This window comes from Oncorhynchus masou, chromosome 18, assembly GCF_036934945.1.
Source record: "Oncorhynchus masou masou isolate Uvic2021 chromosome 18, UVic_Omas_1.1, whole genome shotgun sequence".
NCBI lineage: Eukaryota > Metazoa > Chordata > Actinopteri > Salmoniformes > Salmonidae > Oncorhynchus > Oncorhynchus masou.
In genome coordinates, this window is record NC_088229.1 from 3,745,735 (window position 1) to 3,761,830 (window position 16,096).

Here is a 16,096-nt window from a genome sequence, read left to right on the forward strand (position 1 = left end):
TTAATATCCTGACCTAGTGAGATATACATGGAGGAGGTTTAATATCCTGACCTAGTGAGATATACATGGATGAGGTTTAATATCCTGACCTAGTGAGATATACATGGAGGAGGTTTAATATCCTGACCTAGTGAGATATACATGGAGGTTTAATATCCTGACCTAGTGGGATATACATGGCAGAGGCTCAATCAAGCTCGTCGTCTTGACTACCCATGTCATTTTTCCCGCAAAAGTGAGTGTTGATTGACAGCATTCTGTCCCCTAACAATCAAATCGTTGGTATACACAATACTCATAGAGAATTTATGATGTTGGAAATGTAATCAAAGCCTACTAGATGAAATTGTTTTTAACCTAGACAGAAGAATTTAAGGGACTTTTTTTTCCCTACCTAAAATAGATACAACAGATCCCCCTATTTTATTTAGATAAAATCTATTTTTTCCAGGGCGTCCTGGCCAAGATAGGCAGCTCCAAGTCATTACAAAAATTACAGACAAACATGGAAAAACTACCAAGTAATCTAGTAAAAACCATTGAATTCATAAGAGTATAACAAAATCAAAAACATCAAATTTAAAAACATTGACAGGTCAGGGAATCAGCCTCAAAATCCTTCATCAGTGATTTAAAAACACCGATCGGGACAGGTTCTTCCAGTTTTAAAGTATTTTGTAAGGCGTTCCAAGACGATTGCGCAGAGGACATAAAAGCCCCTTTACCAAATTCAGTTGGGACGTTTGGAACAGTTAGCAGGATAAAGTCCTGAGAAACGAAGAGACGACCCACCACATTTCTGAACAATACAAATGCCCAAATAAAAAGGTAGTAAACCCAACATGGCTTTGTAAATTATTGTATTGGACACTTAAAATGTACCCTAAGATGTCATGCAATTCAATACTCCTCTTTTTTAAAACAACAAATATTTAGGTAAAAAGAGTTCATCTCAAACAGAGGAACTAAAATAATAAAAACTAATAAATAAAAAACTAAATAAATAAAAACTGTACCGTAAAGGCTCAGAATAAGTTAGAGGAAAAACAAAAAGAAATGAAGGAACGTAATAAAGATCAAGTGTATAAAATATTTAAGCGTTATTAAAAAATAAAAGGGAACTGGATGGAATGTGGGGGGGAAAATGCACCGAATTCTTAAAAAAATAAAAATAAAATCTTCAACATAGAAATGCTTCCAAAAATGATTTACTTGTTACAAATGGAGTCACCCACGATTCACCAAACAATATTGTAAAAGAGGAAACAAAACTACTTTAAACATGTGTTCTCATTTCATTCTCCTCCATCTCCATAAACTCAAGTTAATGGTAAGGGTATTTTTTTCTAATAATAGTATAAAATTAACAGCTATACAGAGACTCAAGTGAAGGCCTAATTACAGAGGAACTTCTTGAGGCAATGAAAGCCTTTAAGTCTGGGGAAACTCCAGGGTGGAAGTATACCAAACTTTATTTGATATACTGGATGGCATGTAAGTTGAGGTGCAGTGCATTCGGAAAGTATTCAGAACCCTTGGCTTTTTCCACGTTTTTTTACATTTAGTGATGCACCAATATTATATTTTTGACCGATATCTGATATTTTCCTTGCTAAAAAAAATGATGCCTAATATTTATTTTTTTTGCCGTCTTTTTAAGCATTCTAGCACAGTTAAATAGTACCTAAATATACCTTTCTAGGGCGGAACCTCTTGACAACATTCCGCTGAGAAGGCAGCGTGCGAAATTCGAAAAATATTTTTTAGAAATATCTGACTTTTAACATAAAGTCCAATACAGTAAATGAAAGATAAACATCTTGTTAATCTACCCATCGTGTCCGATTTAAAAAATGCTTTACAGCGAAAGCACAACATATGATTATGTTAGGTCAGAGCCAAGTCACAGAAAAATACAGCCATTTTTCCAGCCAAAGATAGGAGTCACAAAAAGCTGAAGTAGATCAAATGAATCACTAACCTTTGATCTTCATCAGATGACACTCATAGGACATCATGTTACACAATACATGTATGTTTTGTTCGATAATGTGCATATTTATATCCAAAAATCTCAGTTTACATTGGTGCGTTACTTGCAGTAATGTTTTGATTCCAAAACATCTGGTGAGTTTGCAGAAATACTCGTAATAAACATTGATAAAAGATAGACTTCTCCTAAATGCAACCGCTGTGTCAGATTTAAAAAAAAAAAAAAAAAAAAAAAAAAAAAAAAACACTTTACGGGAAAGCATATTCTGAGAACGGCGCTCAGAACCCAAAACAGCCAGAGGAATATCCTCCATTTTGGAGTCAACAAAGTTAGAAACAACACCATAAATATTCACTTACCTTTGATGATCTTCGTCAGAAGGCACTCCCAGGAATCCCAGTTCGACAATAAATTGATTTGTTCCATAAAGTCCATCATTTATGTCCAAATAGCCACTTGTTGTTAGCGTGTTCAGCCCAGTAATGGGTGATTTTGATCATGATATTATTGATCGATTTGACTGACTTATCTTAGCAATGGTGTTCATCTACAAACTGTAGAAGCTTATATGAATAGAAACATTCAGAACTTTAGTGAAACGGCACAGTGGAAAAAACATATGGCAGCTCGATATCAAAACAGGATGGTCTTCGGAGACACTGAACACAAATATAAACGCATCATGCAACAATTTCTAACATTTTACTGAGTTAAAGTTCATATAAGGAAATCAGTCAATTGGAAATAAATTCATTGGGCCCTAATCTATGTATTTCACATGACTGGGCCTTGAAGGGCATAGGCCCGCCCACTGGGGAGCCAGGCCCGCCCACTGGGGAGCCAGGCCCAGCCAATCAGAATGAGTGTTTCCCTACAAGAGTGCTTTCACCAATTTGTAAGTCGCTCTGGATAAGAGCGTCTGCCAAATGACTTAAATGTAAATGTAATGTAAATGCTTTATTACAGACAGAAATACTCTTTAAATTTCACGGGAAGTATATTTTACATTATTTATGTAGTGTGTGTGTGTGTGTGTGTGTGTGTATAACCAGGAAATAGAAGCCTCAGTGTTGTTGTCTAATTAGGGGAGGAGGGGTGGTAGGGTTAGGGGAAAATTATAAAGGAAATATATTTCCATAATACAGCCTCAGGCTCATTAGCATAAGCAACGTTAACGATTTCTGAAAATCGCAAATGAAATGAAAATAATGCGCCTGCTCTCAAGCTTAGCTTTTTCTTAACAACACTGTCATCTCAGATTTTCAAAATATGCTTTTGAACCATAGAAATTCAAGCATTTGTGTAAGAGTATTGCAAGCTAGCTTAGCATTTTGCGTAGCATTTAGCACGCAACATTTTCACAAAAACCAGATAACCAAATAAATAAAATCATTTACCTTTGAAGAGCTTCTGATGTTTTCAATGAGGATACATACCAAATGCGCAGTTTTTCCTGAAAGAATCTGTGTGTAGGAGAAATCGCTCCGTTTTGTACATCACATTTGGCTACCGAAACGAACCGAAAATTCAGTCACCAAAACGTCAAACTTTTTCCGAATTAACTCCATAATATCGACCGAAACATGGCAAACGTTGTTTGGAATCAATCCTCAAGGTGTTTTTTCACATATCTCTTCATTGATATGCCGTTCGTGGAAGCCTGCTTTCCCCTCAGAATCCCATGGAAAAATACCAGCAGCTGAAAATGACGCACCAATTTTGATGGAGGACCCTGGGCGGACACCTGGAAAATGTAGTCTCTTATGGTCAATCTTCCAATGATATGCCTACAAATACGTCACAATGCTGCAGACACCTTGGGGAAACGACAGAAAGGGCAGACTTACTCCTCTCGCATTCACAGTCATATAAGGAGACAATGGAAAACAGAGCCTCAAAAATCCTGCTCATTTCCTGGTTGCCGTTTCATCTTGGTTTTGCCTGTAGCTCCTGTTCTAGGGCACCCACAGACAATATCTTTGCAGTTCTGGAAAATTCAGAGTTTTCTTTCCAAAGCTATCAATTATATGCATAGTCGAGCATCTTTTTGTGACAAAATATCTTGTTTAAAACGGGAACGTTTTTCATCCAAAAATGAAATTGCGTCCCCAGAGTTTCAAGAGGTTAACTATAGTTATCCCAGGGCTGATTCATGCACAACCAGTTCAGTTCCTTCTATTCCATATTCTCTAGTCCTATGAATAACCAAACGTTATGCACTTTGAGATTATTCTTGTAAAACAAAAAGTGACTTATAAATGTTAATAATTGTAATTATTTTGTACTTGTCTGCTCTCCCCCCTTCAGCCAATGGGCAGCAGCCCTCAGATGAGTGGCATGGCTGCATTGGCTGCAGCGGCTGCTGCCACACAGAAGATCCCGCCCTCCACGGCCACCATGCAACTTCCAGCTGGTGCTACTATGGTCAAGACCGTGGCCATGAGCCCCGGTTCACAGACTGTCAAAGTAGCCTCGCCTGTTATGGTAAGAGATCCCTGGACGAATAGTAACACACACATACACCATGTAAACCTCTGCTGTCAATTATGAACTCTTCAGGTGCACTAGAAGTGATTTTTGTTTATCAAGGCTGTGCTCCAATACCCACATTACCTACTGTACCACGTGGAGTGAAGCAATGTATCGGCCGAGCCTTCTGAATGCTATAGGGGCTGTATCAGCTGTGCCTTCTGAATGCTATAGGGGCTGTAACAGCTGTGCCTTCTGAATGCTATAGGGGCTGTAACAGCTGTGCCTTCTGAATGCTATAGGGGCTGTAACAGCTGTGCCTTCTGAATGCTATAGGGGCTGTAACAGCTGTGCCTTCTGAATGCTATAGGGGCTGTAACAGCTGTGCCTTCTGAATGCTATAGGGGCTGTAACAGCTGTGCCTTCTGAATGCTATAGGGGCTGTAACAGCTGTGCCTTCTGAATGCTATAGGGGCTGTAACAGCTGTGCCTTCTGAATGCTATAGGGGCTGTAACAGCTGTGCCTTCTGAATGCTATAGGGGCTGTATCGGCTGTGCCTTCTGAATGCTATAGGGGATGTCTTGGCCGTGCCTTCTAAATGCTATAGGGGCTGTCTTGGCCGAGCCTTCTGAATGATATAGGGGATGTCTCGGCCGTGCCTTCTGAATGCTATAGGGGCTGTCTTGGCCGTGCCTTCTGAATGCTATAGGGGATGTCTTGGCCGTGCCTTCTAAATGCTATAGGGGATGTCTTGGCTGAGCCTTCTAAATGCTATAGGGGATGTCTTGGCCGTGCCTTCTAGCTACTCTCTGTCTCTCCTGTCTCTCTGTCTGTGTCTCTCTCACCCGGTGTTGTCCTCCTAGGTTAGTAACCCAGCAACCCGCATGCTGAAGACTGCTGCGGCTCAGGTGGGCACGTCAGGTGTTGTCACACCCGGAACGCCTTCTCGCCCTATCATCACCGTGCACAAGTCTGGCACGGTGACGGTTGCCCAGCAACACCAGGTGGTTACCACGGTAGTGGGAGGAGTCACCAAGACAATCACCCTTGTCAAGAGTCCCCTTACTATGGGGGGAGGTGGAACACTGGTAAGATGTTGTTGAGTTGCCTTAGCAGGATCCATAAATTGGCTGTCTAACTTTGAGAAACATTCAGAAAAAAATAGATTTTTTGGGGGGTGGGTTCTACAGTTTGGAGTAGTTGTTTTCAATCAATTTAATTAAACCATTTAATAACAATATTAATGATAATAATAGAACAACTTTTATCGTTCAGAAATAACTTTTAGTTTTTCTGGCATGTTTTTCTGCTTATGCCAAAGCTAAACTTGGAATATGGGTTGTAAAAATTGTTGGTTTGAATTAATCCCAATTCCCATTTCATGCATCCTTCCTATACAATATGTTTTTTAAACAAATCTGAATATTGAAGCTAAGCAAGTTAGCTGTCTATCTCATTGACCCCAGTTTTGTGACATGCCCACACCCCTGGGTTTAGCAGTGACTCACTGCGTCTGTTTTGTGCCCCCGTTCTAAGCTGACCGCGGCCAACCAGGGTCAAAACAAAGTGATGTCTGGGAAGGACGTGCAGCATTGGGTTAGTTAGGATGTCTTCTGTTGTCTTTTACATGAACAGTCCATTCCCCCCTCACATATTAAACATGTACAGTGGAACAGTCCATTATCCCCATGGGGGGGGGTCACATATTAAACATGTACAGTAGAACAGTCCATTATCCCCACGGGGGGGTCACATATTAAACATGTACAGTATGGAAGTTGCTTTAAATAAAAACATCTAATTTCCATTAATTAATTAATTTCATTAGTGACACATGTAAAAAGCAGTTTCCTCAGCCATGTAAGTACAACCACACCCACCTATGTACAATATTATCTAAATAAAGGTGAAATAAATAAAATAAAATAAATCTGACATTTAAATTGGCCTATCTTGATAAAAGTCACGTGAAAGCGTCTGCCAAGTGGAATATGTTATATTAGTTTTTTGATGGGTCTGTCTTGATAAGGTAAGACGTGTTGTTTTGACCAGTCTCTCTCTCCTACTTCCTGTCCTCTAGCTGTCTAACCTGTCCAACCTGGGGAAGGTGATGTCCGTGGTCCAGACCAAGCCTGGTCAGACAGGAGCGGTGACGGGACAGGCTGGCTCCAGCCTCCAGCACATCATACAGGTCAGTAGTCAAGTAGCTTAGTGGTTAGAGTGTTGGGCCAGTAAACCAAAAGGTTGCTGGTTCGAATCCCCGAGCTGACAACGTAGAGGCAGTTTAACCCACTGTTCCCCAGGCGTCGAAGACGTGGATTTCGATTTAGGCAGCCCCCCCCCGCACCTCTGATTCAGAGGGGTTGGGTTAAATGCTGAAGACACATTTCAGTTGAATGCATTCAGTTGTACAACTGACTAGGTATCCCCCTTTCCCTTAGTTTTATGGCGGCAGGGTAGCCTAGTGGTTTGAGTGTTGGACTAGTAACCAAAAGGTTGCTGGATCGAATCCACAAGCTAAAAATCTGTCGTTCTGCCCCTGAACAAGGCAGTTAACCCCACTGTTCCTAGGCCACCATTGAAAATAAGAATTTGTTCTTAACTGACTTGCTTAGTTAAATAAAATATTTTTTAAAAAGTACAATCTGGGTCATTTAGTTCGGGGATGTGTTAACTCAGTCATCGAGGGCCTGATTGGTGTCTCACTTTTTCCCCATCCCGAGCATCTGATTTAAACAAATTACATTTGAATCCGAAAGACCTTGATTAGTGTATTTGCAGGCACTGGGGCAAAATTGTGCCACCAATCAGGCCCACGAGGACCGGAGAGTTGCCCATCCCCGATTTAGGGTTTGTCTCCACGGCTAGTCTTAATCTGGAGGGAAAATCTCTTAAACAGCCTAGTCCAGTACGGGATCAGCCTAGTCCAGTACGGGATCAGGCTAGTCCAGTACGGGATCAGGCTAGTCCAGCACGGGATCAGCCTAGTCCAGTACGGGATCAGGCTAGTCCAGCACGGGATCAGCCTAGTCCAGCACGGGATCAGCCTAGTCCAGCACGGGATCAGCCTAGTCCAGCACGGGATCAGCCTAGTCCAGCACGGGATCAGCCTAGTCCAGCACGGGATCAGCCTAGTCCAGCACGGGATCAGCCTAGTCCAGCACGGGATCAGCCTAGTCCAGCACGGGATCAGCCTAGTCCAGTACGGGATCAGCCTAGTCCAGTACGGGATCAGCCTAGTCCAGTACGGGATCAGCCTAGTCCAGTACGGGATCAGCCTAGTCCAGCACGGGATCAGCCTAGTCCAGCACGGGATCAGCCTAGTCCAGCACGGGATCAGCCTAGTCCAGCACGGGATCAGCCTAGTCCAGCACGGGATCAGCCTAGTCCAGTACGGGATCAGCCTAGTCCAGTACGGGATCAGCCTAGTCCAGCACGGGATCAGCCTAGTCCAGCACGGGATCAGCCTAGTCCAGCACGGGATCAGCCTAGTCCAGCGCGGGATCAGCCTAGTCCAGCGCGGGATCAGCCTAGTCCAGCGCGGGATCAGCCTAGTCCAGCGCGGGATCAGCCTAGTCCAGCGCGGGATCAGCCTAGTCCAGCGCGGGATCAGCCTAGTCCAGCGCGGGATCAGCCTAGTCCAGCGCGGGATCAGCCTAGTCCAGCACGGGATCAGCCTAGTCCAGCACGGGATCAGCCTAGTCCAGCACGGGATCAGCCTAGTCCAGTACGGGATCAGCCTAGTCCAGTACGGGATCAGCCTAGTCCAGCACGGGATCAGCCTAGTCCAGCACGGGATCAGCCTAGTCCAGTACGGGATCAGCCTAGTCCAGCACGGGATCAGCCTAGTCCAGCACGGGATCAGTACAGGATTCTGATGAACGGGGATCAGCCTAGTATTCTGATGTATGGGATCAGTCAAACAACCTGAGATATCCGTCTCGAATGACCATGTTTCTTGTTGTATGTCAGCTTCCACCTCTATCTTGACCTCCGACCCCTAAACCCTGAAACCCCTCTGATCGCCTTCCTTTCAAACCAGACGAAAGGTCCCCTCCCGGCGGGCACCATCCTGAAGCTGGTGACCTCAGCGGACGGCAAGCCCACCACCATCATCACTACGTCCCAGGCTGGGACCGCGGGGGGCAAGCCCACCATCCTATCCTACAGCGGCATGCCCACCACCACCAAGCCTGGCACGCACATCATCAAGACCATACCTATGTCTGCCATCGGACAAGCAGGTCAGTCCTGTCTGCTTCCGAAACATCCACCAATTGAAAGGCAATTTGTGATTTTAAAATATTGTTGAAGAGGGTTTTACAAATGTTGAGTTTTTTTCTTCTTGATCGTTTGATTCATAGTCAGCACTACATTTTGGGATTTTGTAGAGCGTTTTCACAGTGGCCCATTGATGCAACCACATGGCTCATGTTCAAATGTGTCTACATATGACAATAACTTCCTGTTACTAAATGTATTTAATCTGTTGTCTGGTCAGGAGTGACAGGAAGTGGTATGAAGTCCCCCATTACCATTATCACCACTAAGATGATGACACCAGGCACCGGGACACCAGGCAAGATCATCAGCGCAATGCCCAGAGCTGGGGCTGGTCAGCAGGGACTCACACAGGTACCCCAACCCCTCTCTAACCTTTAATCCTGGCACAATAACCTCAGGCAAAAGACCATCAGCACTATGTCCAGAGCTGTACTCATAATATACATGAGAACTATCGCCTTATGGTGAGGATAGCTGTGCTGCAAGCCCAGCTTCAGACGCAATCGTTAGGCAAGGGTCATTTCAGTGTAGGACAGGATGAAACCGCGTCTGTGCCATCAGTAAGTACAGATAGTATTATAAATCCCCCCCCCACCCATCGGTAGCACAGATGCTGTTCCATCCTCAGTTGGTGTCGCTCATTCAGCCGACACTATTTCAACCGGTCCTCTCCATGAATCAACGAGTCAAGAGGCCGAGACTGCTCAGGTCTCTCCTCCGCGCGCCACCGAAGCCTCCTACCATTTAGCTCTGACAAATTTAAAAACCTAGTCATTGGCGACTCCATTACCTGCAATATTAGACTGAAACATAATAATCTAGCGAACATACATTGTTTACCAGGGAGCAGAGCTACCGACATAAAGGTTCATCTGAAGAGGGTGCTGGCTGAGACTAAAACTGGTGAGTGTTTAGAGTATAGAGATATTGTTATCCACGTCGGCACCAACGATGTTAATTTGAAACAGAGATCACCAAGCGCAACACAGGTTCATTGTGTACAGTGTCTTCCCGAAATTGTTCACCACCCTTGACATTTTTCCAATTTTGTTGTCTTACAACCTGGAATTAAAATAGAATTGTTTTTTTTTTTTTTTGGGGGGGGGGGGGTTATTGTTGTTATTGTGATTCTACCTGGTTGTTGTTATGATTCTACCAGGTTGTTGTTGTTATTGTGATTCTACTAGGTGGTTGTTGTTGTTGTTATTGTGATTCTACTAGGTGGTTGTTGTTATGATTCTACTAGGTGGTTGTTGTTGTTGTTATGATTCTACTAGGTGGTTGTTGTTGTTATTGTGATTCTACTAGGTGGTTGTTGTTGTTGTGATTCTACTACGGGGTTGTTGTGATTCTACTAGGTGGTTGTTGTGATTCTACTAGGTGGTTGTTGTGATTCTACTAGGTGGTTGTTGTGATTCTACTAGGTGGTTGTTGTGATTCTACTAGGTGGTTGTTGTGATTCTACTAGGTGGTTGTTGTGATTCTACTAGGTGGTTGTTGTGATTCTACTAGGTGGTTGTTGTGATTCTACTAGGTGGTTGTTGTTGTTGTGATTCTACTAGGTGGTTGTTGTTGTTGTGATTCTACTAGGTGGTTGTTGTTGTTGTGATTCTACTAGGTGGTTGTTGTTGTGATTCTTCCAGGTTGTTGTTATGATTCTACCAGGTTGTTGTTCTATCAGGTTGTTATTAATATTATATTTCTACCAGGTGGTGCTGAAGGGTGCCCCTGGACAGCCCGGGACTATTTTACGGACCGTCCCCATGGGAGGAGTACGTCTCGTCTCCCCGGTTACTGTTTCCGGTGTCAAACCTAACGTCACCACCCTTGTTGTCAAGGGAACCACAGGTAAGGATGTTCAGTGAACCTCCGACAAACAGCTCTTTGCTAGTCGCCGCGCTTAGCTTCATCCTTGACTAGTTGTGTTCCTAAAGATTTGTTTAGTTTTAGTGACGCGTTGAATCATCCACAGTTGAACAATCATGCTTTAGTTTGTACTGTTTTGAAGCATCTGTCCCAATAGATTAGCCTGGGTACCAGACTGTTAGCACTGACATTCCACTCCTTAACACACCTGGTGGAATGTTAACACAAAACCGGTCTGGATTGCAGGCTACCAATATACACAATCGACAATCGATTTAACGTTGTCCCTTCCCCTTAGGCGTGACAACGTTTGGTACGGTGACTGGTACAGTGTCTTCGAGCCTGGCGGGTGGAAGTGTTGCCACGGCTACTCCCATCACGACCTTGGGCACCATGACCGCTCTGCCTGGACAGGTCACCGTCTCCGCAGCGCAGGTACAGTTCATGTGGAACAACGACGGAGGCTGCGTTTAACACAGGCAGCCCAATTATTGGAAAAGGGGGGGATCTGATTGGTCAAAAATAACGGATCAGAATCGGGCCGCCTTTTGTAAAAGCGGTGTCGTCGGTGCCTTATCCCTCATGTTTCTTACGGTCGGGAAACGTGTTCGTGTTTGGTGCAGATGCATCCATCCTGTCATGCAATGGGTTGACTCCCCTTTATGTATTTATTTGTTATTATTTATGTATTTATTTGTTATTATTTGTGTATTTATTTGTTATTATTTGTGTGTTTATTTGTTATTGTGTAATTATTTGTGTATTTATTTGTGTATTTATTTGTTATTATTTGTGTATTTATTTGTTATTATTTGTGTGTTTATTTGTTATTGTTTGTGTATTTATTTGCTATTATTTGTGTATTTATTTGTGTATTTATTTGTTATTGTGTAATTATTTGCTATTATTTGTGTATTTATTTGTTATTATTTGTGTATTTATTTGTTGTTTGTGTATTTATTTGTTATTGTTTGTATTTATTTGTTATTATTTGTGTATTTATTTGCTATTATTTGTGTATTTATTTGTGTATTTATTTGTTATTGTGTATTTATTTGTTATTGTGTAATTATTTGCTATTATTTGTGTTTTTATTTGCTATTATTTGTGTATTTATTTGTGTATTTATTTGTGTATTTATTTGTTATTGTTTGTGTATTTATTTGTTATTATTTGTGTATTTATTTGTATTTATTTGTGTATTTATTTGTATTTATTTGTGTATTTATTTGTTATTGTGTAATTATTTGTTATTATTTGTGTATTTATTTGGCTGCTATGCTTGTCCTGCTGGCACATGCAGTGATACGCCTGGGAAGCTGTCTGTGAAAAGCTTCTCGTATGAACAGCGGCGGCCCTTTTCTGGTCAGACATGCCGTCATGAGAGAACCTCATACTTGGAATGATTTAATTGTCATTTAAATATGTTTTATTTATTCAAATATGTGTTATTATTTTTTTATGGGCAAGATTGATTTTGTATTGGAACTTTGGTTTATTGACCTCTTCTGTGTGTTGGAAAATTAATGCTTACACTTCTTTAAAACAGTTTCTATTGACTTCCTGATTGACCCCCTCCCCCCTGTACTCTTTATGTCCTCCAGGCGGGAGCTCAGCCCACTCAGGTGACCCTGATCACGACCCCCAGTGGTGTGGATGCTCAGCCTGTCCACGACCTCCCGGTCTCCATCCTGTCCTCCCCCACCTCCGCCGACCCCTCGTCCACCCAGCCCGAGGCAGGCGACCCAGGAACGGTAACCCTGGTCTGCTCAAACCCACCCTGCGAGACCCACGAGACCGGCACTACCAATACAGCTACCACGGCCTCCGCTAACATGACTGGTAATGGTGGGGTGGAGAGGGTGTGTTCAAACCCGCCGTGCGAAACCCACGAGACCGGCACCACCAACACTCAAACAACAGCGTCCTCCAACATGGGCCAGGTACAGCAGGTGTGCACCAACCCGCCGTCAGAGACCCACGAGACCGGCACCACCAACACTCAAACGACAGCGTCCTCCAACATGGGCCAGGTACAGCAGGTGTGCACCAACCCGCCGTCAGAGACCCACGATACAGGTACCACCAACACCCAGACCACCGCCAGCTGTAACATGGGATCCAACCAGCAACAACAGGGCTCCTGTGTAACCAACAACACCAGCGGGTCTGATCCCCCGTCCTCTCCGCCCCCCTCCTCCTCCGGAGACCTCTCGCCGTCGGCTGTTTCTGGTACCAGCTCTGTGCCCGGGGTGCTGCGACCGGAGACTCTGAGAACAGGGACCACCTACACCTCGACCACCGCACGCTCTAACATGGGCTCTGACCAGATGGGCATGACGCTCAGCTCCTCGTCCTCAGATAACCAGAGCAAGTCATCCAGCGGAGGAGGAGGAGGAGGAGGACCCCCCCTCACCTCTCCTGTCTGCTCCAGTCCACCTTGTGAAACGCACCAGACTGGCACTACCACTACGTCGACGCAAGCCAACTCCAGTATGGGCATCGGGCAGACTACAGGGACGGTCCAGAGGGTGTGTTCCAATCCGCCGTGTGAAACACACGAAACGGGCACCACCAACACCCCGTCTCAGACAACGTCCAACCAGACCGGGACGGGCACGGTCCAGAGGGTGTGTTCCAATCCGCCGTGTGAAACGCACGAAACGGGAACCACCAACACGGCGACTACAGGTGGGAGCTACTGCGATCTATCTATCCACTAAGCCGAAGACTGTCTTTGAACCCATTTTGTTCTCATAGGCGTTTTAGAGGGAGGATTTGTTTTCAGACCCAGATTCATTCAGGTACGAGACTACAAAAAAAAATCTACGCAAAGGAGAATCTCCAGAAGGATTAGATTAGATTATTAATCTAGGTCTGGGGGAAATGGTCCCGTAGGCTCCTTTTACACAGGCCTACGTATTCTGATATTTTGTCCAATTATTGGGGAAAAGGTTGATCTGATTGGGCCAAAGATCAGAATTGGTCTGCCTGTATAAACGCAGCCTTAGTGTTTTAAAACAGAAGATTTAAGAGTTAAGTAATGTTATGTTAGTAATATTTTTTTCCTACCAACATACAGGATGTTTTGGTCTCTCTGTTGGGGTGTTTTGGTCTCTCTGTTGGGGTGTTTTGGTCTCTCTGTTGGGGTGTTTTGGTCTCTCTGTTGGGATGTTTTGGTCTCTCTGTTGGGGTGTTTTGGTCTCTCTGTTGGGGTGTTTTGGTCTCTCTGTTGGGATGTTTTGGTCTCTCTGTTGGGGTGTTTTGGTCTCTCTGTTGGGGTGTTTTGGTCTCTCTGTTGGGATGTTTTGGTCTCTCTGTTGGGGTGTTTTGGTCTCTCTGTTGGGATGTTTTGGTCTCTCTGTTGGGGTGTTTTGGTCTCTCTGTTGGGGTGTTTTGGTCTCTCTGTTGGGGTGTTTTGGTCTCTCTGTTGGGGTGTTTTGGTCTCTCTGTTGGGATGTTTTGGTCTCTCTGTTGGGATGTTTTGGTCTCTCTGTTGGGGTGTTTTGGTCTCTCTGTTGGGATGTTTTGGTCTCTCTGTTGGGGTGTTTTGGTCTCTCTGTTGGGGTGTTTTGGTCTCTCTGTTGGGGTGTTTTGGTCTCTCTGTTGGGGTGTTTTGGTCTCTGTTGGGGTGTTTTGGTCTCTCTGTTGGGATGTTTTGGTCTCTCTGTTGGGGTGTTTTGGTCTCTCTGTTGGGGTGTTTTGGTCTCTCTGTTGGGGTGTTTTGGTCTCTCTGTTGGGGTGTTTTGGTCTCTCTGTTGGGGTGTTTTGGTCTCTCTGTTGGGGTGTTTTGGTCTCTCTGTTGGGGTGTTTTGGTCTCTCTGTTGGGGTGTTTTGGTCTCTCTGTTGGGATGTTTTGGTCTCTCTGTTGGGGTGTTTTGGTCTCTCTGTTGGGGTGTTTTGGTCTCTCTGTTGGGGTGTTTGGGTCTCTCTGTTGGGGTGTTTGGGTCTCTCTGTTGGGGTGTTTGGGTCTCTCTGTTGGGGTGTTTGGGTCTCTCTGTTGGGGTGTTTGGGTCTCTCTGTTGGGGTGTTTGGGTCTCTCTGTTGGGGTGTTTGGGTCTCTCTGTTGGGGTGTTTGGGTCTCTCTGTTGGGGTGTTTGGGTCTCTCTGTTGGGGTGTTTGGGTCTCCGCGTTGGGATGTTTGGGTCTCCGCGTTGGGATGTTTGGGTCTCCGCGTTGGGATGTTTTGGTGTTAATTGTGTGACGTCCCTCCTCCCTCCAGCCCAGCCTGGTGACTCGACACAGGGAGACAACGGAACTACAGAGGCTCCCTCGTCGTCCTCAGTAACCACAGAGTCCAGCGCCGTGGTGGCGGCTGGCCGAGCAGTTACCACGGTTACCCAGTCCACACCCACACCTGGACCCTCTGTACCTGTAAGGGCCACACCACACACACACACACACACACACAAGGCTGTTATAGTGTTTACTCTCTTGAAGTTGTGGTTAGCTGGTTCAGACACTCACTGCACTAACAGACTGTTTGAGCTGTTTATTTTGGGATCATTTTACTTTTGACCGTTCAAGCCTTCCTGTCCCCTTCCTTCCTTCCTTCCACCAGGAGATCTCGTCGATGTCTGGGTCGTCTGAGGCGATGGTGGCGGCATGTATAGAGGGAGAGGAGGCCATGCAGACGGACTGTCTCCCAGAGGGCACAGTGAGGGTCGTGACCCTGGAAGAGGCTGCTGCAGCTGGGATACAGGTCCATGTGGAGGGCATGGAGGAACAGAACCAGGAGGAGCAGGAGGTACAGTACATACTGATGGATATATATATATATATATATATTACCTGTCAAACGTTTGGACACACATGCTCATTCCAGGGTTTTTCTTTATTTTTTACTATTTTCTACATTGTGGTGAAGACATCAAAACTATGAAATGACACATATGGAATCATGTCGTAACCAAAAAAAAGTGTTAAACAAATCAAAATATATTTTATATTTGAGATTCTTCAAAGTAGCCACCCTTTGCCTTGATGACAGCTTTGCACACTCTTGGCATTCTCTCAACCAGCTTCATGAGGTAGTCACCTGGAATGCATTTCAATTAACAGGTGTGCCTTGTTAAAAGTTGTGGAATTTCTTCCTTCTTAATGCGTATGAGCCAATCAGTTGTGTTGTGACAAGGTAGGGGTGGTATACAGAAGATAGACCTATTTGGTGAAAGACCAAGTCCATACTATGGCAAGAACCGATCAAATAAGCAAAGAGAAACAACAGTCCATCATTACATTAAAACATGAAAGTCAGTCAATGCGGAACATTTCAAGAGTGCAGTCGCAAAAACCATCAAGCGCCATGATGAAACTGACTCTCATGAGGACCGCCACAGGAAAGGAAGACCCAGAGTTACCTCTGCTGCAGAGGATAAGTTCATTAGAGTTACCAGCCTCAGAAATTGTAGACCAAAAAAATTATTCACGAAGTTCAAGTAACAGACACATCAACATCAACTGTTCATTAGAGTTACCAGCCT

The 16,096-nt window shown here is 44.4% G+C and overlaps 1 protein-coding gene across 1 annotated transcript in view; it reads left to right on the forward strand.

Moving 5' to 3' along the window:
• hcfc1b (host cell factor C1b) overlaps positions 1-16,096 on the forward strand; it is a 55,626-nt gene that overhangs the window by 20,073 nt on the left and 19,457 nt on the right. Inside the window, 11 exon segments of the mRNA XM_064922018.1 lie at positions 4,301-4,477; positions 5,327-5,551; positions 6,000-6,059; positions 6,544-6,654; positions 8,506-8,707; positions 8,965-9,098; positions 10,457-10,595; positions 10,912-11,048; positions 12,218-13,304; positions 14,836-14,987; positions 15,175-15,360. Of these exon segments, the coding sequence (XP_064778090.1) occupies positions 4,301-4,477; positions 5,327-5,551; positions 6,000-6,059; positions 6,544-6,654; positions 8,506-8,707; positions 8,965-9,098; positions 10,457-10,595; positions 10,912-11,048; positions 12,218-13,304; positions 14,836-14,987; positions 15,175-15,360 (2,610 nt within the window).